The following is an 18,447-nucleotide window of genomic DNA, read 5'->3' as shown; positions in this document are numbered from 1 at the left end:
AAAACCTTAACATGCGGTCTCAATGCAATTCTACAGCCGATATTTTGCACTATACCTGACACTTGCATCTTAACCATTAGACTTGTAGTCTCCGAGAGCATTGGGCCCTCGAAACACTTTTTTCTATATTTCTGCATGGGGCTCACTTCATATTTGCATTTTATTCTGTTAGCTGTTAAGCATTAAGATTTTGTCGCACAGATTCAAGAATCTATTACCCAGATCCTTATAAAACAATCGGAAGCACTTGGCAAGAAGCGTCCTGCAAACAAGGACACGGCAGGCCCATCACAACAGTCTCAAAGTTCTTACCCAAGGAGGAAGAGGAGGAGAAGAAATAGTTCTATTGAATATCAAGACTATGACGACAATGATGATGCACATGATAGTGACAAACAATTTGTTCCAGATGAACATCACAGAGAAATCAAGCCAAGGAAGGCGAGAAATAGGGGTACTGTTGGAGGTTCGCATAGTCCATCAACACCACATTTAAGTGGGGGATTTTTTGACAATAATGTACAACCAAGTAAGGAAGAACAAGGTTTATCTCCTGTGTTGACTAGTGGAACTAAAAGGCTTTCGTGGGGTAGGGGTGGTGCCCGCAGTAACAATAGGCATGGCAAGGTATAGGATGTCACGATTAAAAATGCCCAACGTATCCGCTTAGCCAAGTTAGTTGACTTTCTCCACAACATGGAGGAAAATGGTGATGAGGTATGCGATCTGGCGAGTTATTTAAATATTTTACTGTGGTTTGTCATGTTAGCTTTGATTCATGGCACATTTTAATCGGTTAAACTGCTATTTAAAAGATTCAGTTGCCACTAAACCTTTTGCTACTTTTCATTTGAGGTTGATCTCACGCTTGTTTCTTTGAAAAAGACTAGTGAGGCTGCTGGTTATGTTTATCCATTGGGTGTCAATTTTACTTTGTTTTTAGACTTAGAAGACCACTGAAACGTATATTTTTTCAGAACATAAAGCAGAATTCTGTTTCATTTGTGTTTTTCCATGAAGAATGGTTATGCATTTCAAAATTCTATGATCAATTTACAACATTACTAACGATACCAGCATAGTAGTGGGAATGTGTGCATACACAAATTTTGAGTCAAAGTAAATAAGGCAGGAAAAGGGACAGGACAGAATCTGTATCTATAGCTTTTTTGAAAATAAATCAAGTCCTCTGATTCCTTTTAACCTGGATTTGAGTGATGTTGTATGTACATCAACTTAAGTTTGAAGGTTTTGATTGAAAGTATTCAACTTAGAGCAGAGAAGCTTGTTGATGTGCTTGTTGACTACTTGTTACTATATCGAAATGAATGGTGAAAAAGAATTCACGTGGACGATAATTGAAACTAATCTATTTGTTCTTGTAGGACCCTAATCTTTTGTGATTAAGGCTTTGATGTTGTTGTATGAGATTCTCTGAGAGAACTTTTGCCTTGTGATATTTCCATCTTATGGCTTTGATCCATTTCATTGTTTCGTTTTGGGTGTTGAAATATGCAGTTTGCAGCTTTGCAAATGGCATCAAAAGAGGAAAAGTGGGGTTGCAAGATGTCAATGATTCCCACAACCATAACTCAGTTCTCCAACCATGTAACGATAAACAGTCTCAAGTTGTTGATTTGTTACAAGTCGAATTGCATAGATTGAACAGACAAGATGCTGCTCCAGGGGTTGCTGTAGCCAGCACCTGCATTTCAAATGGCGAACGCTTGGTAAGCATACATGCTATATAATTTGCGTACTTCTACATCTCAATCGATTACATTGTATAAATATGTACAAAGCATAACTCCAGCGTTTCTGCCATGTTCGTTAGATTCTATCTTACCCACGAAAGGAAGCCATGTAAAGTATAATTGCTCTTCCTATGAGTGGACTCACGGCCAAGAGCTTCACCATACAGGCAAGAACAAGTGAGTTCTAAATGCCATGCCCTGGAATCTGGATATATTGTTAACCAACCGGAAGAGATACGCCAATTCGAGATACCACATACGTGAAGAATGCCTGTAGTTTTACAGATCCTTTCTTTTACACTATAGTTTAAGTGATCCTTTACAAATTACAATTCTTTTCATACTGCCGATTTATGTAAATAGACTGGTATATTAGGATAAATTAATACCCCTCTTTAGGAATGGGCATAAGTTGATTATAGATGCAGGCAAATAATTTGTGTTTATTAAGAAACAGTTCCTAATTTTCTTTCCTATCATATTATCATACAATCATACAAATTTTATTGGAACGGTTTGGTCCGGTCTAGTCTGGTGTCTTGATTGGTCTGGTTTGGTCTGATTTTTCTGTCAAACCATATCAAATCGGATCGTGTGCAGCCCTATATTGAAAAATTCTAAAGGGCAAGTTTATAAATGATGTACATTTGTCATAATGCTATTGCTTTTAAAATTATATACTACTAGATAATCTCCGTGTGATGCATGGTTTTTTTTCATTTTGATGTAAAAAACAAATAAATTGAATAAATCCGGCATAATATTACATTAATATAGATTATTTCTTAACACACATTTTATTACATTCATGAAAAATGAAATTAAAACTTTTTTTTATAGTTATCATTATAATAATGATGAAGCAGTGGCCATTGTAAATTGTATTTATAATATAATTGTATTTTAGTGTAAGTTTTTTTTAAGTATATTTAAAAATAATATAATTATTTGTAAATGAATAAATGTTTTTTCAAATAAATATAGATCAATGGTGCTTTGTAAATTAAATATCAAAGATAATAATTTGTGCATCTTATTACATACTAGTACTATTTATTACAATGTTTTCAAATTTAATAGTATATGTTATAATCCCAACTAAAGTTTTTAATGATGGTCAAATTAATCATCTTATAATCATCCTTAACATTTAAGATTCTTATAGTTATTGTTATTCAATGACGTTATCTTTTCTTAAAGGAGGGAAAAAATCTTATGAGAAGATGACAACTCATTAATTTTTTGAGTTGCTTAATTATGTTAGATGTGTTTTGTTTTAATATATTGTATAGATGTGTCAAAACTAAAATAACAAGATGGACAAGGATTGATTCTTAGGAGACTAGCCGTGAATTATTTTGTAGCAAAGAAAAAGCTTGAGAAGAGAGCATAAGTAGATGGAAGATGAACAATTAACAAAGGAAATGAAAAACTGCTATAAAGAAAACGTGGGTAATAAATAATTTGTCTTTCAATAAACAATTTTTATTTATTTAAACAAAATTTCTGTTTCTTTAAAGAAAGCTAATTGGGACCATTTTTCATGAGAATTTGTGTCAATTCAAATCTTTTTAAAGAACTTACCTAGCAATATATGAGAAAATTTGAGAAAAATAAGTAAATTAATATAAGAAATTCAAAAAAAAGTAACTTTAAACTTAATTCTCAAGATAAGCATTTTTTGTCCAGAGCACAAGTTCGGGGTTGTTCGCTGTTATTAACAACGAATAAAGAAGCTTTATTAAAAAAGTCAAGCATTTTACCATTTTTGACTAAACATCTTTATTCGCTCTTATCAACAGCCAACAATTACGAGGCTAATTGTTATTTTCTTGTTCCAATTTTAATTGCTATTTTTTTTTGGGCCATGTCAATTTTACAAGGCTTATTTTAAGGCTTTTAATTATTAAAAAGCTACGATTATCAACTTTCTATAATTGAATAATGCTGTGACATTAATTTCTTTCATTTTATAATTTGATATTATATTAAGATTATAATGTTGTATTGTGTGTGGTTGCTTGGTGCTTTGTGCTGGTGTGCAGAGTTCGGTCTTGCTTAGCATAGCCTCAAGTGTGTGGTGCAGGTGCAGGTGCTGGTGAAAGTTAATGCAATGTCAAGTATGTTGTTGTTCAATATCCTTGTGTCAAGTCTTCTCTACATTAAAAAGATGCCTTTTCATCAGAATAGTGATAAGAAGCATTAGTATTCTGTTATTATAGTTGTTCCTTGTATGTGTATTTAGAAGTTTGTATTAGGTTGTTATAAAGGTTGTTAGGTTCTTGTAACAACCCTTCTTTTGTCTTTTTCCTTTTCTTGTTTTGTCTTGTAAACTATATATACATAGCTTCCTTTTGTAAAAATCTTAGTTATGTGATAATAAAAAATCTTTCTGTTTTCTCTCTCTTTGTTCTTCTTTTGTTTCCTGAGAGTTTTATTGCGAGTGAAACATTCAAATCCATAAAAAGACAGTAGTGTGCAAATGTCTTCATAGAAAGCAGTCATTTGGTAATCATTAAGGTACACAGTCACATACACCTGTGTCAAACAATCAGATATATACATGCTTGACACTAACAGTTTGTGCAACTTAACAACATATTTAGCGTAAGTACTAATGGTTACCAAGAGGAAGAAGAAACAGAACAAAGTCTGGCCTTGCAAATGATTTAGTTCTGCATTTGGTGAAAATTTCACATTTGTTTGATGATGATTAGATGATATCTTCTACAATACATTCTTTATTTAGTCGAGTTTGAAAGTTTGATATTTGTTTTAGTCAAGTTTGAAGTAATCTTATGTTTCTAGCTTTTTTATTTCTTATTTTAATTTCACATTTTTAGTGATTCTTGTGTTTCTATCTTTTTGATTTCTCATTTTAATTTCACATTTTAATTTTTTGATTCTTGTGTTTATAATTTCACATTTTAGTGATTCTTGTGCTTCTAACTTTTCGATTTCTCATTTTCAGTTCTTACATGATAAGCTTCATTTTGCATGCAGTCTTATCAAAACAAGGTTATTTTGTAAATGTACTTTTGATTATGTTATATAAGTTTATGTTTGGATTTGCAGCTCTATGCTTTTTAATTAGGTACAATGAAGTGTTGTAACTCACTAAGAGTTTCTGATTGATGATTGTGTGTACAGAATCTGTTGCATTACTCAATTTCTATATTTTTTTAAATTTATTATTTTTAAAACCAAACATTGTCTATTAACAGTTTTCATTTTAGTTTATCTAAACAAAATGTGAATGAAACCAGAAAATGAAATGTAAACTAATGAAACTCAAACTCTAAAGTTTTTTGGTGAGATTGCAGCTATGATAATGTGATTGAATCCCAGAAATGCGGTTTACCGCATGCTCATTTCTTAATTATTTTAAAGCATGGGTCAAAGATTAGGCAGCCAAAACAATTTGATAAGTTTGTTTGTGATGAGATTCCATTACTGTCCGAGCCATATCTTCGTGGCCTTATGTTGTATCATATGATGAATGGCCCTTGTGGTTCATTTAAGCCAGAGAATCCTTGTATGGTGAAGTACAGTGGTAAACGCGTATGTAGAAACCGATTAAGAATTAAAATTTTGTATTCAACTGAAAATTAAATGTTGTATTCAGCTTAGAAGAAATATAATGAAATAGAAAATGAGATGAGGAATGTAGTGGAGAATGAACATAAGAGATAGAAAATGAGAGGGAGTGTTAAAAGGAAGTTTGCATAAACTAATTTTTATAGCTTGAAGTTATATTATGTGGAACTTCTCAAAGTAAACCGTGCGCTTGCAGTTATTAAAATTTGCACCTATCAAGTTTTTGGCGCCGTTGCTGGGGAGGCGACGCATAATCCTTTTGTTTTGTTGATTGATCTACTTTACACTTGCTTGTTGTCCCCTATCCTAGACCCCTTTGTGTTTAAGTTCTTTGAATGCATAGAAGAGCTCGATCTCTAGAGCAATACGACCTAGAGATCGAAGCTACTGCCCGTAGACTGAATGCCGAACGCCTAAGGCGGTTAAGGCGACAACAAGACCAAATGGCCAACAATGCTAACCGATCCTTTGGCCAACTGGGTGCGCCCACGCTCACCCAAACTTCCATTCCATGTATCGTCAAATCCGATTTCGGTACATAACGATTATTCATATTAACTTTTCATAATTTTTAATTATTAACAATTAGAGATATTAACGATTGAATAAGTGAATTGGATAAAGTGTATAAAGCAAATGAGACATTAGTAATGAATTGAAGGAAGTATTATTATGGGGTCAACGAGCCCTAATCTGATGGGCCTAGTCAAAAGGCCCAAAACCCCTAGAAGTCAGTCAAGATATCAAGAGAGCCCACCTTAAGGGTGAAATTACCAAAATACCCCTGGAACAATCAACTCATGTCATTTATTGCCATATAAATACCCTTATTTATTACCATTTAAGGTATGTCTTTTTCTCACCAAAAACTCCCTCTCTCTCAACTACTAACATTTATTTCTTGTTCCACATTTCCGACCACTGACTAGAGCGTCGGAGAGGCTTTTCGGGAAGCAACCCCCGAATAAGTGACTCTCTGTTCATTTTGCAGGTCAATAGCCGAACCCAATTTGAGTATTCGGACTCTTCAGCAGCAGGATCCATTTTACAAAGGGTCTCTTCCTTCTCACGTTAAGTTGACCAATTTCTTTGCATAAACAAATATTCATAATTCATGATTGCAACATTTTTTTAGTTGCAAAATAATAATAACCAAACATTACAAAACATTTATTAAAGTATATTTTTAAAGACACTTAAAAAAAAGAGTATATTTTTAAAGAAAAGAAAAAAAACTGTCATCAATTAAACTTCAAAAACTTATTGAAAATTTGCTATTATCAGAAAGCTACTTCTCGATCTTCTCGGTTGTTCTCCTTTCATCCTCTGCACCGTTCTTCTCCTCTTCCCCTCTCCGACCACCGTCAGTCATCTGCCGGTGTGAGTCCAATCATGATCAACCGTCTACCGCTGTATGTACTTTTATTTCTCTGTTTCTCGATCTATCTGAAATACAAGAATTAGTATGGATTTTATAGTTTCTTCCATCGGTTTCTTCAATCTGTTTCTTCAATTGAATTTGGGATTTAGATATTGATGATGATTATGAATTGTTTCGTCAATTTGTTTATAACAAGTACAACTTAGGGTTTACAAAAAATGATGATGCCCTTTCAATAAGCATTTTCCCCTGTCGCTATCAACAACCTCAATTCGTCAAATCTTCGTCCAAATTTACATTCCCTTAACATAAGAGTGAGTTGTTTGGTGTAGGTTGTGTTTATATGCTTAGTTATTGTTTGGGGTTGTTTTAACCAATTTCTAAACGAGATAAGCTTGTATCTTAAAAGATTAGGGTGTTTATTCTTGATCTTAATTTAGTGATTGTTAAAAAAAAAACTCATATATGACAAGAGGCTTTACGATGCACTTTGTTTGTCCATTACCATTTCTCCACTCTGTTATATGTTCCTTTGGCTACTTAGGATTTACATTATTTTGCACTCCCTTTATGTTCCACTTTGCCCCCCAGAGATGTAACCCAATTGATACATCCCGAGGACGAGGAGGATCACATTGAAGGGCATCGTGATCAAACTCTTAGAGGTGCTCAAAGATTATTGGAGCACTACAACAGTGGAAAGGTGATTATAGCCTTGTTTTTTCCCCCTAGAAGTCCTTGTTTTTTCCGCTTTTAGTCTTCTATTGTTTGTGTTTTTGTTGTCTTTTGTTAACCATGCATAATTTACAGGGTACCAACTATGAGCTTGTAGAAGCGTTGAGAAGTGGTGCCATAATGATGCCTGATGGTATTGCGCTCCATTGCAATTTCACAGCTAAACCAGCCAATCAGGATTCCGGTTCTTCCATTAAGCTCTTCTTTGGCGAGATGCTCATTGGTCCAGACGATGTTGATAAAGTCACTTATTGTGATATATTAAATGGTGGAGTTTCTTTTCTCTTTAAGAAAATGATTAAGAGAACAAATTGTTTGACTTCTTATTCTTCACTCAACAAGAATCATAATATATATCTATTTATAATTGGAATGAAATGGTCCGAGTTATTCCACATACGACCTTTTTTATCGTCATTAATTGTGAATAATTTCTAATGTCCGTAGGTAAATCTCATGGCTACAAGGATTGCGGAGAAAACGCCGACATTAAGCATCCCCCTGCTGAACTTTTAACGCGCAGTTATTATGATGTTTCCGATACTATACGTAATCGCTCACATACTCGCTTGGGTGGCAGTTCAGTCATTTGTTTTACTTATTTAATGTTACGTTGATTTTGATCTTGAATTTTTGGTTGAATTCTCAGGTGAGATGTCGCCAAAGAGATGTGCAACTGTGCCTCTTAATTCTGCAAAGAAGCAAAAAACTTTGGAATATGGGTAATGATGTTATAAAAACAAGTTAAATGGAATTTTATTGCTTTTTGTATTTTTTTCTTTTAGTAAATCAATTGTGGAGCAAGGTTACGTAAGGGATGACCTCAAATATTCTCAATATTTAATTTATGTTACCTATGATGTTTCATGAAATTATTATTGTGGATTTGTTGTTTTCTTTCTGTCTCAATTACTTGCTATCACATTTTTGCTTTATGACTTTTGGCTTCTTAGTAGTTCAAATTTGGACAATGAATTCGAGTTTGATGCAATGGAATATCCTCAATCTCCGGTTTGTCCTCCCAACCAGTAAGCTTCATCATCACTTCTATTGTCATGCTTTCAGTAGTCTCCACAAAGTGTGGTTACCTGTTTTATTGACAATAATCTAGTTTATCATGGACTGATTGATATGCATAAGTTGTAGCTTCATGTTTTCTGGCTAGATTGATTAATGTGCACAATGCATCTAGAGTTCAAATTTGGACAATGAATTCGAGTTTGATGCAATGGAATATGTTGGAATCTCTGTTTTCATAACGACATTTTTTTTTGCTGCACTAATTAATCTCGTTGCTGTTCCACTTTTCCCTATGGTTCATCAATCAATTTTATCACCCAAATTTGACATAGATTTTTGTCTTTTTTCCGATTGTTCATTTTATATAACATGTTGTGTATTCTGCCCTTGCGTTTATTTTTCTTATATTAATGTAATTTAGCTTTACCTAACTATGACACTTACATTCTCTTCAGCCGTGGACTAAATTAAGATTACACTCTTAGTCCTTTGCAATTATGCATGATATTACTTGTATGAGACTTTTGGAATGCTTTTGATGCTCATTGTTGTCCCTTGCCATTTCTCCTCTGTGTCGTATGTTCCTATGGCTGGAAAGGATTTACATAATTTTGCTTTTCCTTTCTACTCCTCGGCATTCTTGTTCTCCTCTATAGATAACCCTTGCAGAGATAAGGCTTATGTCTATGAAATAAATTCTTGTTATGGAAACCCATGTTTTCTGATTACTGTTTTGCACTCAAAACTCATTTCATGATCAAGGTATCCCGAGGGCGAGGAGGATCACATTGAAGGGCATCGTCGTCAAACTCTTAGAGGTGCTCAAAGATTATTGGAGCACTACAACAATGAAAAGGTGATTATAGCCTTGTTTTTTCCCCCCTAGAAGTCCTTGTTTTTTCTGCTTTTAGTCTTCTATTGTTTGTGTTTTTGTTGTCTTTTGTTAACCATGCATAATTTACAGGGTACCAACTATGAGCTTGTAGAAGCGGTGACAAGTGGTGCCATAATGAAGCCTGATGGTATTGCGCTCCATTGCAATTTCACAGCTAAACCAGCCAATCAGGATTCCGATTCTTCCATTAAGCTCTTCTTTGGCGAGATGCTCATTGGTCCAAACGATTTTCATATAGTCACTTATTGTGATATATTAAATGGTGGAGTTTCTTTTCTCTTTAAGAAAATGATTAAGAGAACAAATTGTTTGACTTCTTATTCTTCACTCAACAAGAATCATAATATATATCTATTTATAATTGGAATGAAATGGTCCGAGTTATTCCACATACGACCTTTTTTATCGTCATTAATTGTGAATAATTTCTAATGTCCGTAGGTAAATCTCATGGCTGCAAGGATTGCGGAGAAAACGCCGACATTAAGCATCCCCCTGCTGAACTTTTAACGCGCAGTTATTATGATGTTTCCGATACTATACGTAATCGCTCACATACTCGTTTGGGTGGCAGTTCAGTCATTTGTTTTACTTATTTAATGTTACATTGATTTTGATCTTGAATTTTTGGTTGAATTCTCAGGTGAGATGTCGCCAAAGAGATGTGCAACTGTGCCTATTAATTCTGCAAAGAAGGAAAAAACTTTGGAATATGGGTAATGATGTTATAAAAACAAGTTAAATGGAATTTTATTGCTTTTTGTATTTTTTTCTTTTAGTAAATCAATTGTGGAGCAAGGTTACGTAAGGGATGACCTCAAATATTCTCAATATTTGATTTATGTTACCTATGATGTTTCATGAAATTATTATTGTGGATTAGTTGTTTTCTTTCTGTCTCAATTACTTGCTATCACAATTTTGCTTTATGACTTTTGGCTTCTTAGTAGTTCAAATTTGGACAATGAATTCGAGTTTGATGCAATGGAATATCCTCAATCTCCGGTTTGTCCTCCCTACGAGTAAGCTTCATCATCACTTCTATTGTCATGCTTTCAGTAGTCTCCACAAAGTGTGGTTACCTGTTTTATTGACAATAATCTAGTTTATCATGGACTGATTGATGTGCATAAGTTGTAGCTTCATGTTTTCTGGCTAGATTGATTAATGTGCACAATGCATCTAGAGTTCAAATTTGGACAATGAATTCGAGTTTGATGCAATGGAATATGTTGGAATCTCTGTTTTCATAACGACATTTTTTTTTTGCTGCACTAATTAATCTCGTTGCTGTTCCACTTTTCCCTATGGTTCATCAATCAATTTTATCACCCAAATTTGACATAGATTTTTGTCTTTTTTCCAATTGTTCATTTTATATAACATGTTGTGTATTCTGCCCTTGCGTTTATTTTTCTTATATTAATGTAATTTAGCTTTACCTAACTATGGCACTTACATTCTCTTCAGCCGTGGACTAAATTAAGATTACACTCTTAGTCCTTTGCAATTATGCATGATATTACTTGTATGAGACTTTTGGAATGCTTTTGATGCTCATTGTTGTCCCTTGCCATTTCTCCTCTGTGTCGTATGTTCCTATGGCTGGAAAGGATTTACATAATTTTGCTTTTCCTTTCTACTCCTCGGCATTCTTGTTCTCCTCTATAGATAACCCTTGCAGAGATAAGGCTTATGTCTATGAAATAAATTCTTGTTATGGAAACCCATGTTTTCTGATTACTGTTTTGCACTCAAAACTCATTTCATGATCAAGGTATCCCGAGGACGAGGAGTATCACATTGAAGGGCATCGTCGTCAAACTCTTAGAGGTGCTCAAAGATTATTGGAGCACTACAACAATGAAAAGGTGATTATAGCCTTGTTTTTTCCCCCCTAGAAGTCCTTGTTTTTTCTGCTTTTAGTCTTCTATTGTTTGTGTTTTTGTTGTCTTTTGTTAACCATGCATAATTTACAGGGTACCAACTATGAGCTTGTAGAAGCGTTGACAAGTGGTGCCATAATGAAGCCTGATGGTATTGCGCTCCATTGCAATTTCACAGCTAAACCAGCCAATCAGGATTCCGATTCTTCCATTAAGCTCTTCTTTGGCGAGATGCTCATTGGTCCAAACGATGTTCATATAGTCACTTATTGTGATATATTAAATGGTGGAGTTTCTTTTCTCTTTAAGAAAATGATTAAGAGAACAAATTGTTTGACTTCTTATTCTTCACTCAACAAGAATCATAATATATATCTATTTATAATTGGAATGAAATGGTCCGAGTTATTCCACATACGACCTTTTTTATCGTCATTAATTGTGAATAATTTCTAATGTCCGTAGGTAAATCTCATGGCTGCAAGGAGTGCGGAGAAAACGCCGACATTAAGCATCCCCCTGCTGAACTTTTAACGCGCAGTTATGATGATGTTTCCGATACTATACGTAATCGCTCACATACTCACTTGGGTGGCAGTTGAGTCATTTGTTTTACTTATTTAATGTTACGTTGATTTTGATCTTGAATTTTTGGTTGAATTCTCAGCTGAGATGTCGCCAAAGAGTGGTGGAGCTACGCCTATGGATTCAGTCAAGGAGAAAACTAGGAAAAATGGGTAATGATGTTATTTCACCTCCCCATTTCTTACTTTTGTTTTTGTTTTTCATGGTATTATAATATAATTATGTGTTTTGTATTTGGTCTTTTAGAAAATCAATTTTGGACCAAGGCTACGATACCAATGATTTGGGATATCCTCCATCTCCGGTTTACACGCCCTATTGGTAAGGATCATGTTTCACAAATAAATTATTGTGTAGAAGATTTTTTCTTCTGAATTTAATTACTTAAAATCTCATTCTTGTTTTATCAATGCACATGTCCATGAAAATTGACTCTATTAAGAAGTGGGAAATGATACACGTACATTAAGTGTATGTGGGGATTACCTACACGAACGAATCAATTCACTAGATTTATAATCTAGTAGAAGTATATAATTATTTTAAATTTTATAAAACCGTGTAGTACACGTGTATCTAACTAGTAGGCAATAAAACACGTGCATGTAGGAACCACAAACATCCTTTCTACCTCTTCATGTTTTTTGTTCTGCCTAGCTTTATTATCTAGTAGGTCTTATTTTTGTATTTGGTGAATTGGAATCCTTAGTGTGTTTTATGATACTTGCCGGAGTCTCTATGAGATTGATTGATTAATAAAGAATAAGTTGTACTACTAGACTTTTACTATTATGAAGTCTTATTTTTGTCAATGTCTGTAGACTGTAGGTAAATTCATGAGTCTGGACTTCTTTTGCGCAGCTACGCCATACAGACTACAGAGTGGTGCGTGATATTTTATATTGCATGGACTGATGATTTGACTATAATGTTTACAAACTCTGTGGAACATGTTTGTATTTTCTCAAGTGCTATATCAGAATTGAGAATACACTCCAAGTTAATTGTTTAAAACAAATGTGCAAAATATTTATTATTATTATTATTATTATTATTATTATTATTAGGCAAAATGTAAGGAATTTCAGAAACCAAAAACTTAAGGCTACTTAATACAAACAAACCCAACAAAGTAAAGAAACTTTTTTTTTCTCAAGTTGTGAACCCACACACACTCTGCACACGCTTTATTATGAGTGATTAGGAGTGTGCAATGGGCCTTCGGCCCTTAAAAAATGGGCTTTATATCGGGTGGGTTTTAAATGTGCCTTTTATTTTGAAAATGAATTGGGCTTTATATGGGCTTTAAATGGGCCTTTATTATTTTAAAATTTGCTTAGTTATGATACATTATTATTAATTATAATAGTTTATAATTTAATTATAATGGACAAGTGCAAATAATAAAATTATAGGACATTTATTTTGATTTAAATCGAAAGCGTAATACACATCTCTATAGATGAGTCCTTTCACTCCCAAGTCCAAACCTTCTAAGTGTTTACAAACACCAAAGCTTTACTGCTTGGAACATTGTTATAGAGTCGATATTCATGAATCGCAAACATCCAAATGAACAATTTAGTGCACAACAAAGAGTATGATCCAACAACTTCGAAGTTGCACGACACAAACCTAACAATACCAAGAAGATCGAGTACAATCCCGAATCATTAACTTCCATAAAAAATGGCGTCTAATAATTGAACATTAGAAACCCATTGCCTGGGCACTACAAAATGCCATCAAATCAAAAGCATTGTTCTACTTAACAAGGAAAATAAAAATAACATCTTCTGGCAAAAATTTTATTTGGTAAAAATGAACACATCAGGGTGAACTCAAATGCACCATTGATGCATTGAAATAAACGACACATTTACAAGAACAAGCCCTGATTGGAGATGTCATTAAAACGAAAGTGATTGGAAAATTAATAAAATTAGGATGACTGACCTTGTGAAGGTGATTAAACTCACTAAGTCAATAACAGAGAGTTGTTCAGTCAATGGAAGTTCTGAGGATAGAAAAACATAATCTTTTCCACTTTATGACCTTCTGAAGGACAGCATCATTATAGATCGTGGTAGCAAATGTTGTTGAATAAAGCCCCATTTATTGTAGTATCCTACAAATTATTTAACAACTGAAACTATCAAATCAACAATGATTGTCAAGATTAGAGAGGAATTATTAAAGAAAATCAATGAATCCATGAATATGATGCTTTATCAGCCTTAGTTTGCACCAAAATGAAAAAGGCATGAACAAATTGGTTACTCCAAATATCCTTCCACACCACAAACCAAAAAAACATAAACAATATGGAATGAAAAAATCACAAAATTATCCACTATCAGTTATTAATATCAAAGGATTATGCCAGTACTTAGCGTATTTAAACAAAACCATGAAAATTGTCGGCTTTCAAAGATCGTTATCTCATAGTTGTAGAACCTGAAAAATGAAAGTGCATGAGGATAGCCGATAGTATCACTTATTTCATCTGATTTTTTCTTTCTCCAAAAAATTTCCATACACCTGCATTTTTCTAAAACTAGTTGTGGGGTCAAGTGCTACGCATGCGGTCTCTCAAGTTACACTATTGAATTTTTCATAATGATTTTTTATTTCTGTTAACAATATTACGAATGCATATATAGGTAAAGAATGCAGGTGTGAAGAATGCAAGGGCTAAAGATGTATAGGTAATTGTACACAACAGTATCAATGTAGGGCATGAAAACGTATTGAAGGATTTATACACTTCTATTTTATATAATGCTATTTAATACACTTTCGTGTTACAACTGATGGGTGTTAGACGTCCATTGTTGATGGGTTGCTTGGCTTGTTGAATGGCTACTGTTTGGGCAGCTTTGTTGTCGAGGTTGTTTTACGATGTTGTTGGTTGGTCGAGTCGAGGTCTGCTACCGATGGAATACCGATAGTTGGAATGACGACTAAAATCAGCTTAAAAACTTATTGAAACAACGCAACAAGCAAAAACAACATTATTATAGCAATAGAACACTAAAAGATAGTAGCAATAACTTGGCAGGATTGATTAACTTATGCATAGTTGAATTTTACTGTTCTAGAAGAAATGTTACCTAACAATAGCCCACAGAAAAACAAATAGAGAAATTGAAACACGACATATATAAAATAAGTACAAATGAGACTTATTTATCCTTATTTAAAAGGTCAATTATTTGTATCCTTCTGGCTACTATCATCATCATGGTTAAAAAGGATTAATAAGTTAAAGTGCATCAGCCATATTCTACTCTACACATAATTCAAAGGTGATGTGAAAATCGAATGAAGTTAAATAAAGTGAGTTAACATAATTAAATGAAGCTCCAAAGCATTAACCACATCACTAAACAGAGTTTCTCAACGAACATTATGAAGCAATCACTCATTCTCAAAGTTGAATATGCTTTTCGAGTAATGTAATTCCTTTTAGTTTTAAGTAATTAATATCCTTTTCCTCTCATACTTCGTTAGTGCGATTTAAGAGAGAATATGACTAATATATAATGTAATGAGCTATTTTATCATTAGAGTCCACTAATAGCCATGTACCTTCTAAGAAAGACTCTAATTTGATCTAAAAGACTTTATCAGTTTTGGGACTGTTTTATCCTCAATCAAAGTTGGCACAATCAAGAGAACAACTGTTGTCATTTAGAGCGTATAATGGTCATCGGAAATGATAGCTCTAATTAAATCAAATAAATTAATTAAATAAATAATTAATTAGAAATATCCCAAGATTGCAAAAAGTTCCTGTTTTGGTATAAGTACAGGTCGCGGCTCGCGACTTGGCTTGGTCGCGGCTCGTGACTTTTGTCGCGGCCCGCTACTTTCGCGCTTGTTTTTGCAATGCTCGTTTTATTCGGTATTGTTGGTTATGCAATAACTACCTACGGTTAATATGGTTATATTAACTGAATATATTGGGATGTATTGATTTATGATCGACATTGATTCCTGAATCGATGTTGTGGTTCATGAAGTGACATATTACTTCATGAATGGTTGTATGCTCTTCTATAAATATAGAAGGCATGTGTAAGTTATTGGACACATGAGATTTACATGAGACATACATGTAACTTCTGAATTTCTTATCCTCTCTAACACTTTACATCGAGAACTTGTAATCCTCGTTTGTAATTTTCCGTATCTTCTTCCATTTAAGTTTCTCTTACATCATTCTAAATTCCATGTGCTGGGATTTTAGTTTGATTCTTTGAATCTCAGAACATATTTCCGGTTTATTTCCAAGCACCGTAGTAGGGAGGAAATGATATTTTAGGAAAGAGCATCTCGCCTAGAATTAATATCAAGTTCAAACAAAATCTTCTTGTTACTATGTACAATATATGGTGATTTCCGATGATCAAGTTTGCATTTGGTGTATGTTAAGCAAAGGTTTGAACTTGTCATATGTTTTTGTAACCTACTAAGTTTATGTAACTTTATTTTATAAGTTTAATTATTAATTTAAAGTCACAAATTACAACAATTTATCATTTTCATCTCAAGTATGACAAGTCTCAAAGTCTTAACCACAAACTTTGTTTAAATTTACAAATTTTTTGGGAAAGTTTTATAGTTTGCTTATATGAATATTACACCATGATCGGGAGATGAGATAATCATAGAGATTTTTGAAAGGGTGCATTGATTCGATAAAAGAATGCGTTGGTTTGATAAAGGGACACGTTGGTTCGTGAAAGGATGCGTTGGTTCTTGTTTTTATCAAGTTATGTAAGAGAGATGAACATAATTACATGGTAGAGATGATACTTCTCAAAAATGTAATTGTTGGTAATATCTACAAGTCAAGTAAGATCTTTACTACTATTTACATAAAGTAAAATTTATTAAGTTCTCTATGTTAATTTCGTATGTTTATTATTTTATGATAATAGAGAAGTATAATATGTTACATGTTTAAGTAAGTTTTTATATCCATGGAAATTGGTAAAGTAAGTGATCATGGTTATTTGGTCATCTTTATCATTTGGTGTAAATGATGATACTCCATTTTATTTATCAAAGAAAATTGATGGTTGGAAGTATAAGTAACTTACCATGATTTTATGATGATTAAAATTATCATCAAAGAAGGATAATGTTTGCTAACTTTTGTGTGTACAAGTATTGTCTAATGCATGATAAGATGATAAAATTTCATTGTTATGTTTTTGACATGTTTATCTTGAATTATTTTGTGTCATGTATTATTTTATATAAAGATAATAAGTGTTATTATCAAGTTGATTATAGTTGCATTAATAGTTCATTAATAGTAGTATGTTAAGTATTTGGGTCTTTGCATTTTTGGTATGACAAGATAAATTTTGTTATACAAGTTAAGCATTATGTGTTAGTTATGTTTGGTTATCTTTTGACCAAGCTCAATAATGATTTTGTTATTGATGTGTGTTTCACCATTTGAGTGAATTGATTTAAAAGGTTGCATGATCCATGTTTAGTTAACAATAAAGTTAATTAAAGTATAAAATATATTATTGATATGTTGTTCTTAACAATATTTTATGTTGCATTTTTTTGTTTCATGTGTAGCATTATTTCTATGTATTTGTGCATGATTCAAGTTAGTCTTTATGATATATTGTTTGTTGGTTTATTACCAATGTTGTTTAAATTTGAACATATATTTTTTTATATGGGTTTTGTCATATGTTTACTTTTAACCAAGGTTATATTAATTTATTAATATTGAAAAAGGGTATAAAGTTTATGACATGAATAAATTTAAAGGTTTATCATCAAGGATCCATTAAAAGTAAGTTTTAATGTAAAGGTTATGTCAAACAAGAATTTGAAAATCTAATAACGTTACTAAATAAAGGTTGAAAATTGTCAACATTATTTTAAACTCGAAATTTTATTTATTAAAGTTGTTTGTTATGGAGGTTGATATATTCCAAGCATTTATATTTATGTTTTTTGTTTCTGGGTTGATATATTCCAAGCATTAATTTGTTACAATAGCTAACTTTTGTTACAAACTCTATCTTCAGCTTTGTGGGCTTGTCATTGTATTCTTTAAGTTGAATGAAATACAATTCAGTTAACAAGTTTCTATTCTTCCTTGTTGTCTGTCTCTAACCCCCTTCTAACACAAATCACACAAATTATCTGATATCTTCAACTTAAGTTTTTAGTTGAGTTGATTTTTTAATAATAACTTAACAAGATCTAATTTTAGTACAATGATTGAAACACAACTCATAAAAAATGAGATTAGAGTTTAGAAGTAACTTAGGGTGTGTTTGGCAAGAGGGGATTGAGGTTGGGGATTGAAATTTTAGGATAGTATTATAGAAAGTTTTTGTTGTGAACAGACTATAATAATGGTGAAGAACAAACAAGAATAAAAGTGCAAAGAAACACACAAAGACAGAGCGACAACAATGGAGAACAAAGACGCAAGATATATGAGGTATCTATGGATACCTCCCTCAAACAATACTTACTTCCATTAATATATCAACATACATCAATGAGAAGCCACACGCAAGCTTTGAGAACACACTCACAAAGCAAAGA

The 18,447-nt window shown here is 32.9% G+C and overlaps 1 protein-coding gene and 1 long non-coding RNA gene across 3 annotated transcripts; both read left to right on the top strand.

The window, feature by feature from the left end:
• Positions 1-234: 234 nt before the first annotated feature.
• On the top strand, positions 235-2,529 carry LOC130803790 (uncharacterized). Its single transcript, XR_009039943.1, has 3 exons — positions 235-717; positions 1,519-1,730; positions 1,835-2,529. It is a non-coding gene; the product is annotated as an uncharacterized LOC130803790 (long non-coding RNA).
• A 3,973-nt stretch (positions 2,530-6,502) lies between these two features.
• LOC130803684 (uncharacterized) lies at positions 6,503-12,916 on the top strand. Of its 2 annotated transcripts, XM_057667903.1 has the most exons (17): positions 6,503-6,763; positions 7,324-7,435; positions 7,543-7,735; positions 7,915-8,016; positions 8,117-8,189; positions 8,421-8,495; positions 9,250-9,343; positions 9,452-9,644; positions 9,824-9,925; positions 10,026-10,098; positions 10,330-10,404; positions 11,160-11,253; positions 11,362-11,554; positions 11,734-11,835; positions 11,936-12,005; positions 12,100-12,174; positions 12,675-12,916. In XM_057667903.1, coding segments are annotated over exons 1-17 (1,647 nt in total). In that variant the 5' UTR covers positions 6,503-6,743; the 3' UTR covers positions 12,676-12,916. The 2 variants fall into 2 exon arrangements, with proteins under 2 accessions (XP_057523886.1, XP_057523928.1); XM_057667945.1 differs by lacking the exon at positions 7,324-7,435 and having other exon boundaries at positions 6,549-6,763.
• Positions 12,917-18,447: the final 5,531 nt, after the last annotated feature.

Source organism: Amaranthus tricolor, chromosome 1 (assembly GCF_026212465.1).
Source record: "Amaranthus tricolor cultivar Red isolate AtriRed21 chromosome 1, ASM2621246v1, whole genome shotgun sequence".
NCBI lineage: Eukaryota > Viridiplantae > Streptophyta > Magnoliopsida > Caryophyllales > Amaranthaceae > Amaranthus > Amaranthus tricolor.
The sequence above is the reverse complement of the archived record's forward strand: the minus strand, read 5'-3'. Positions and strand labels throughout refer to the sequence as shown.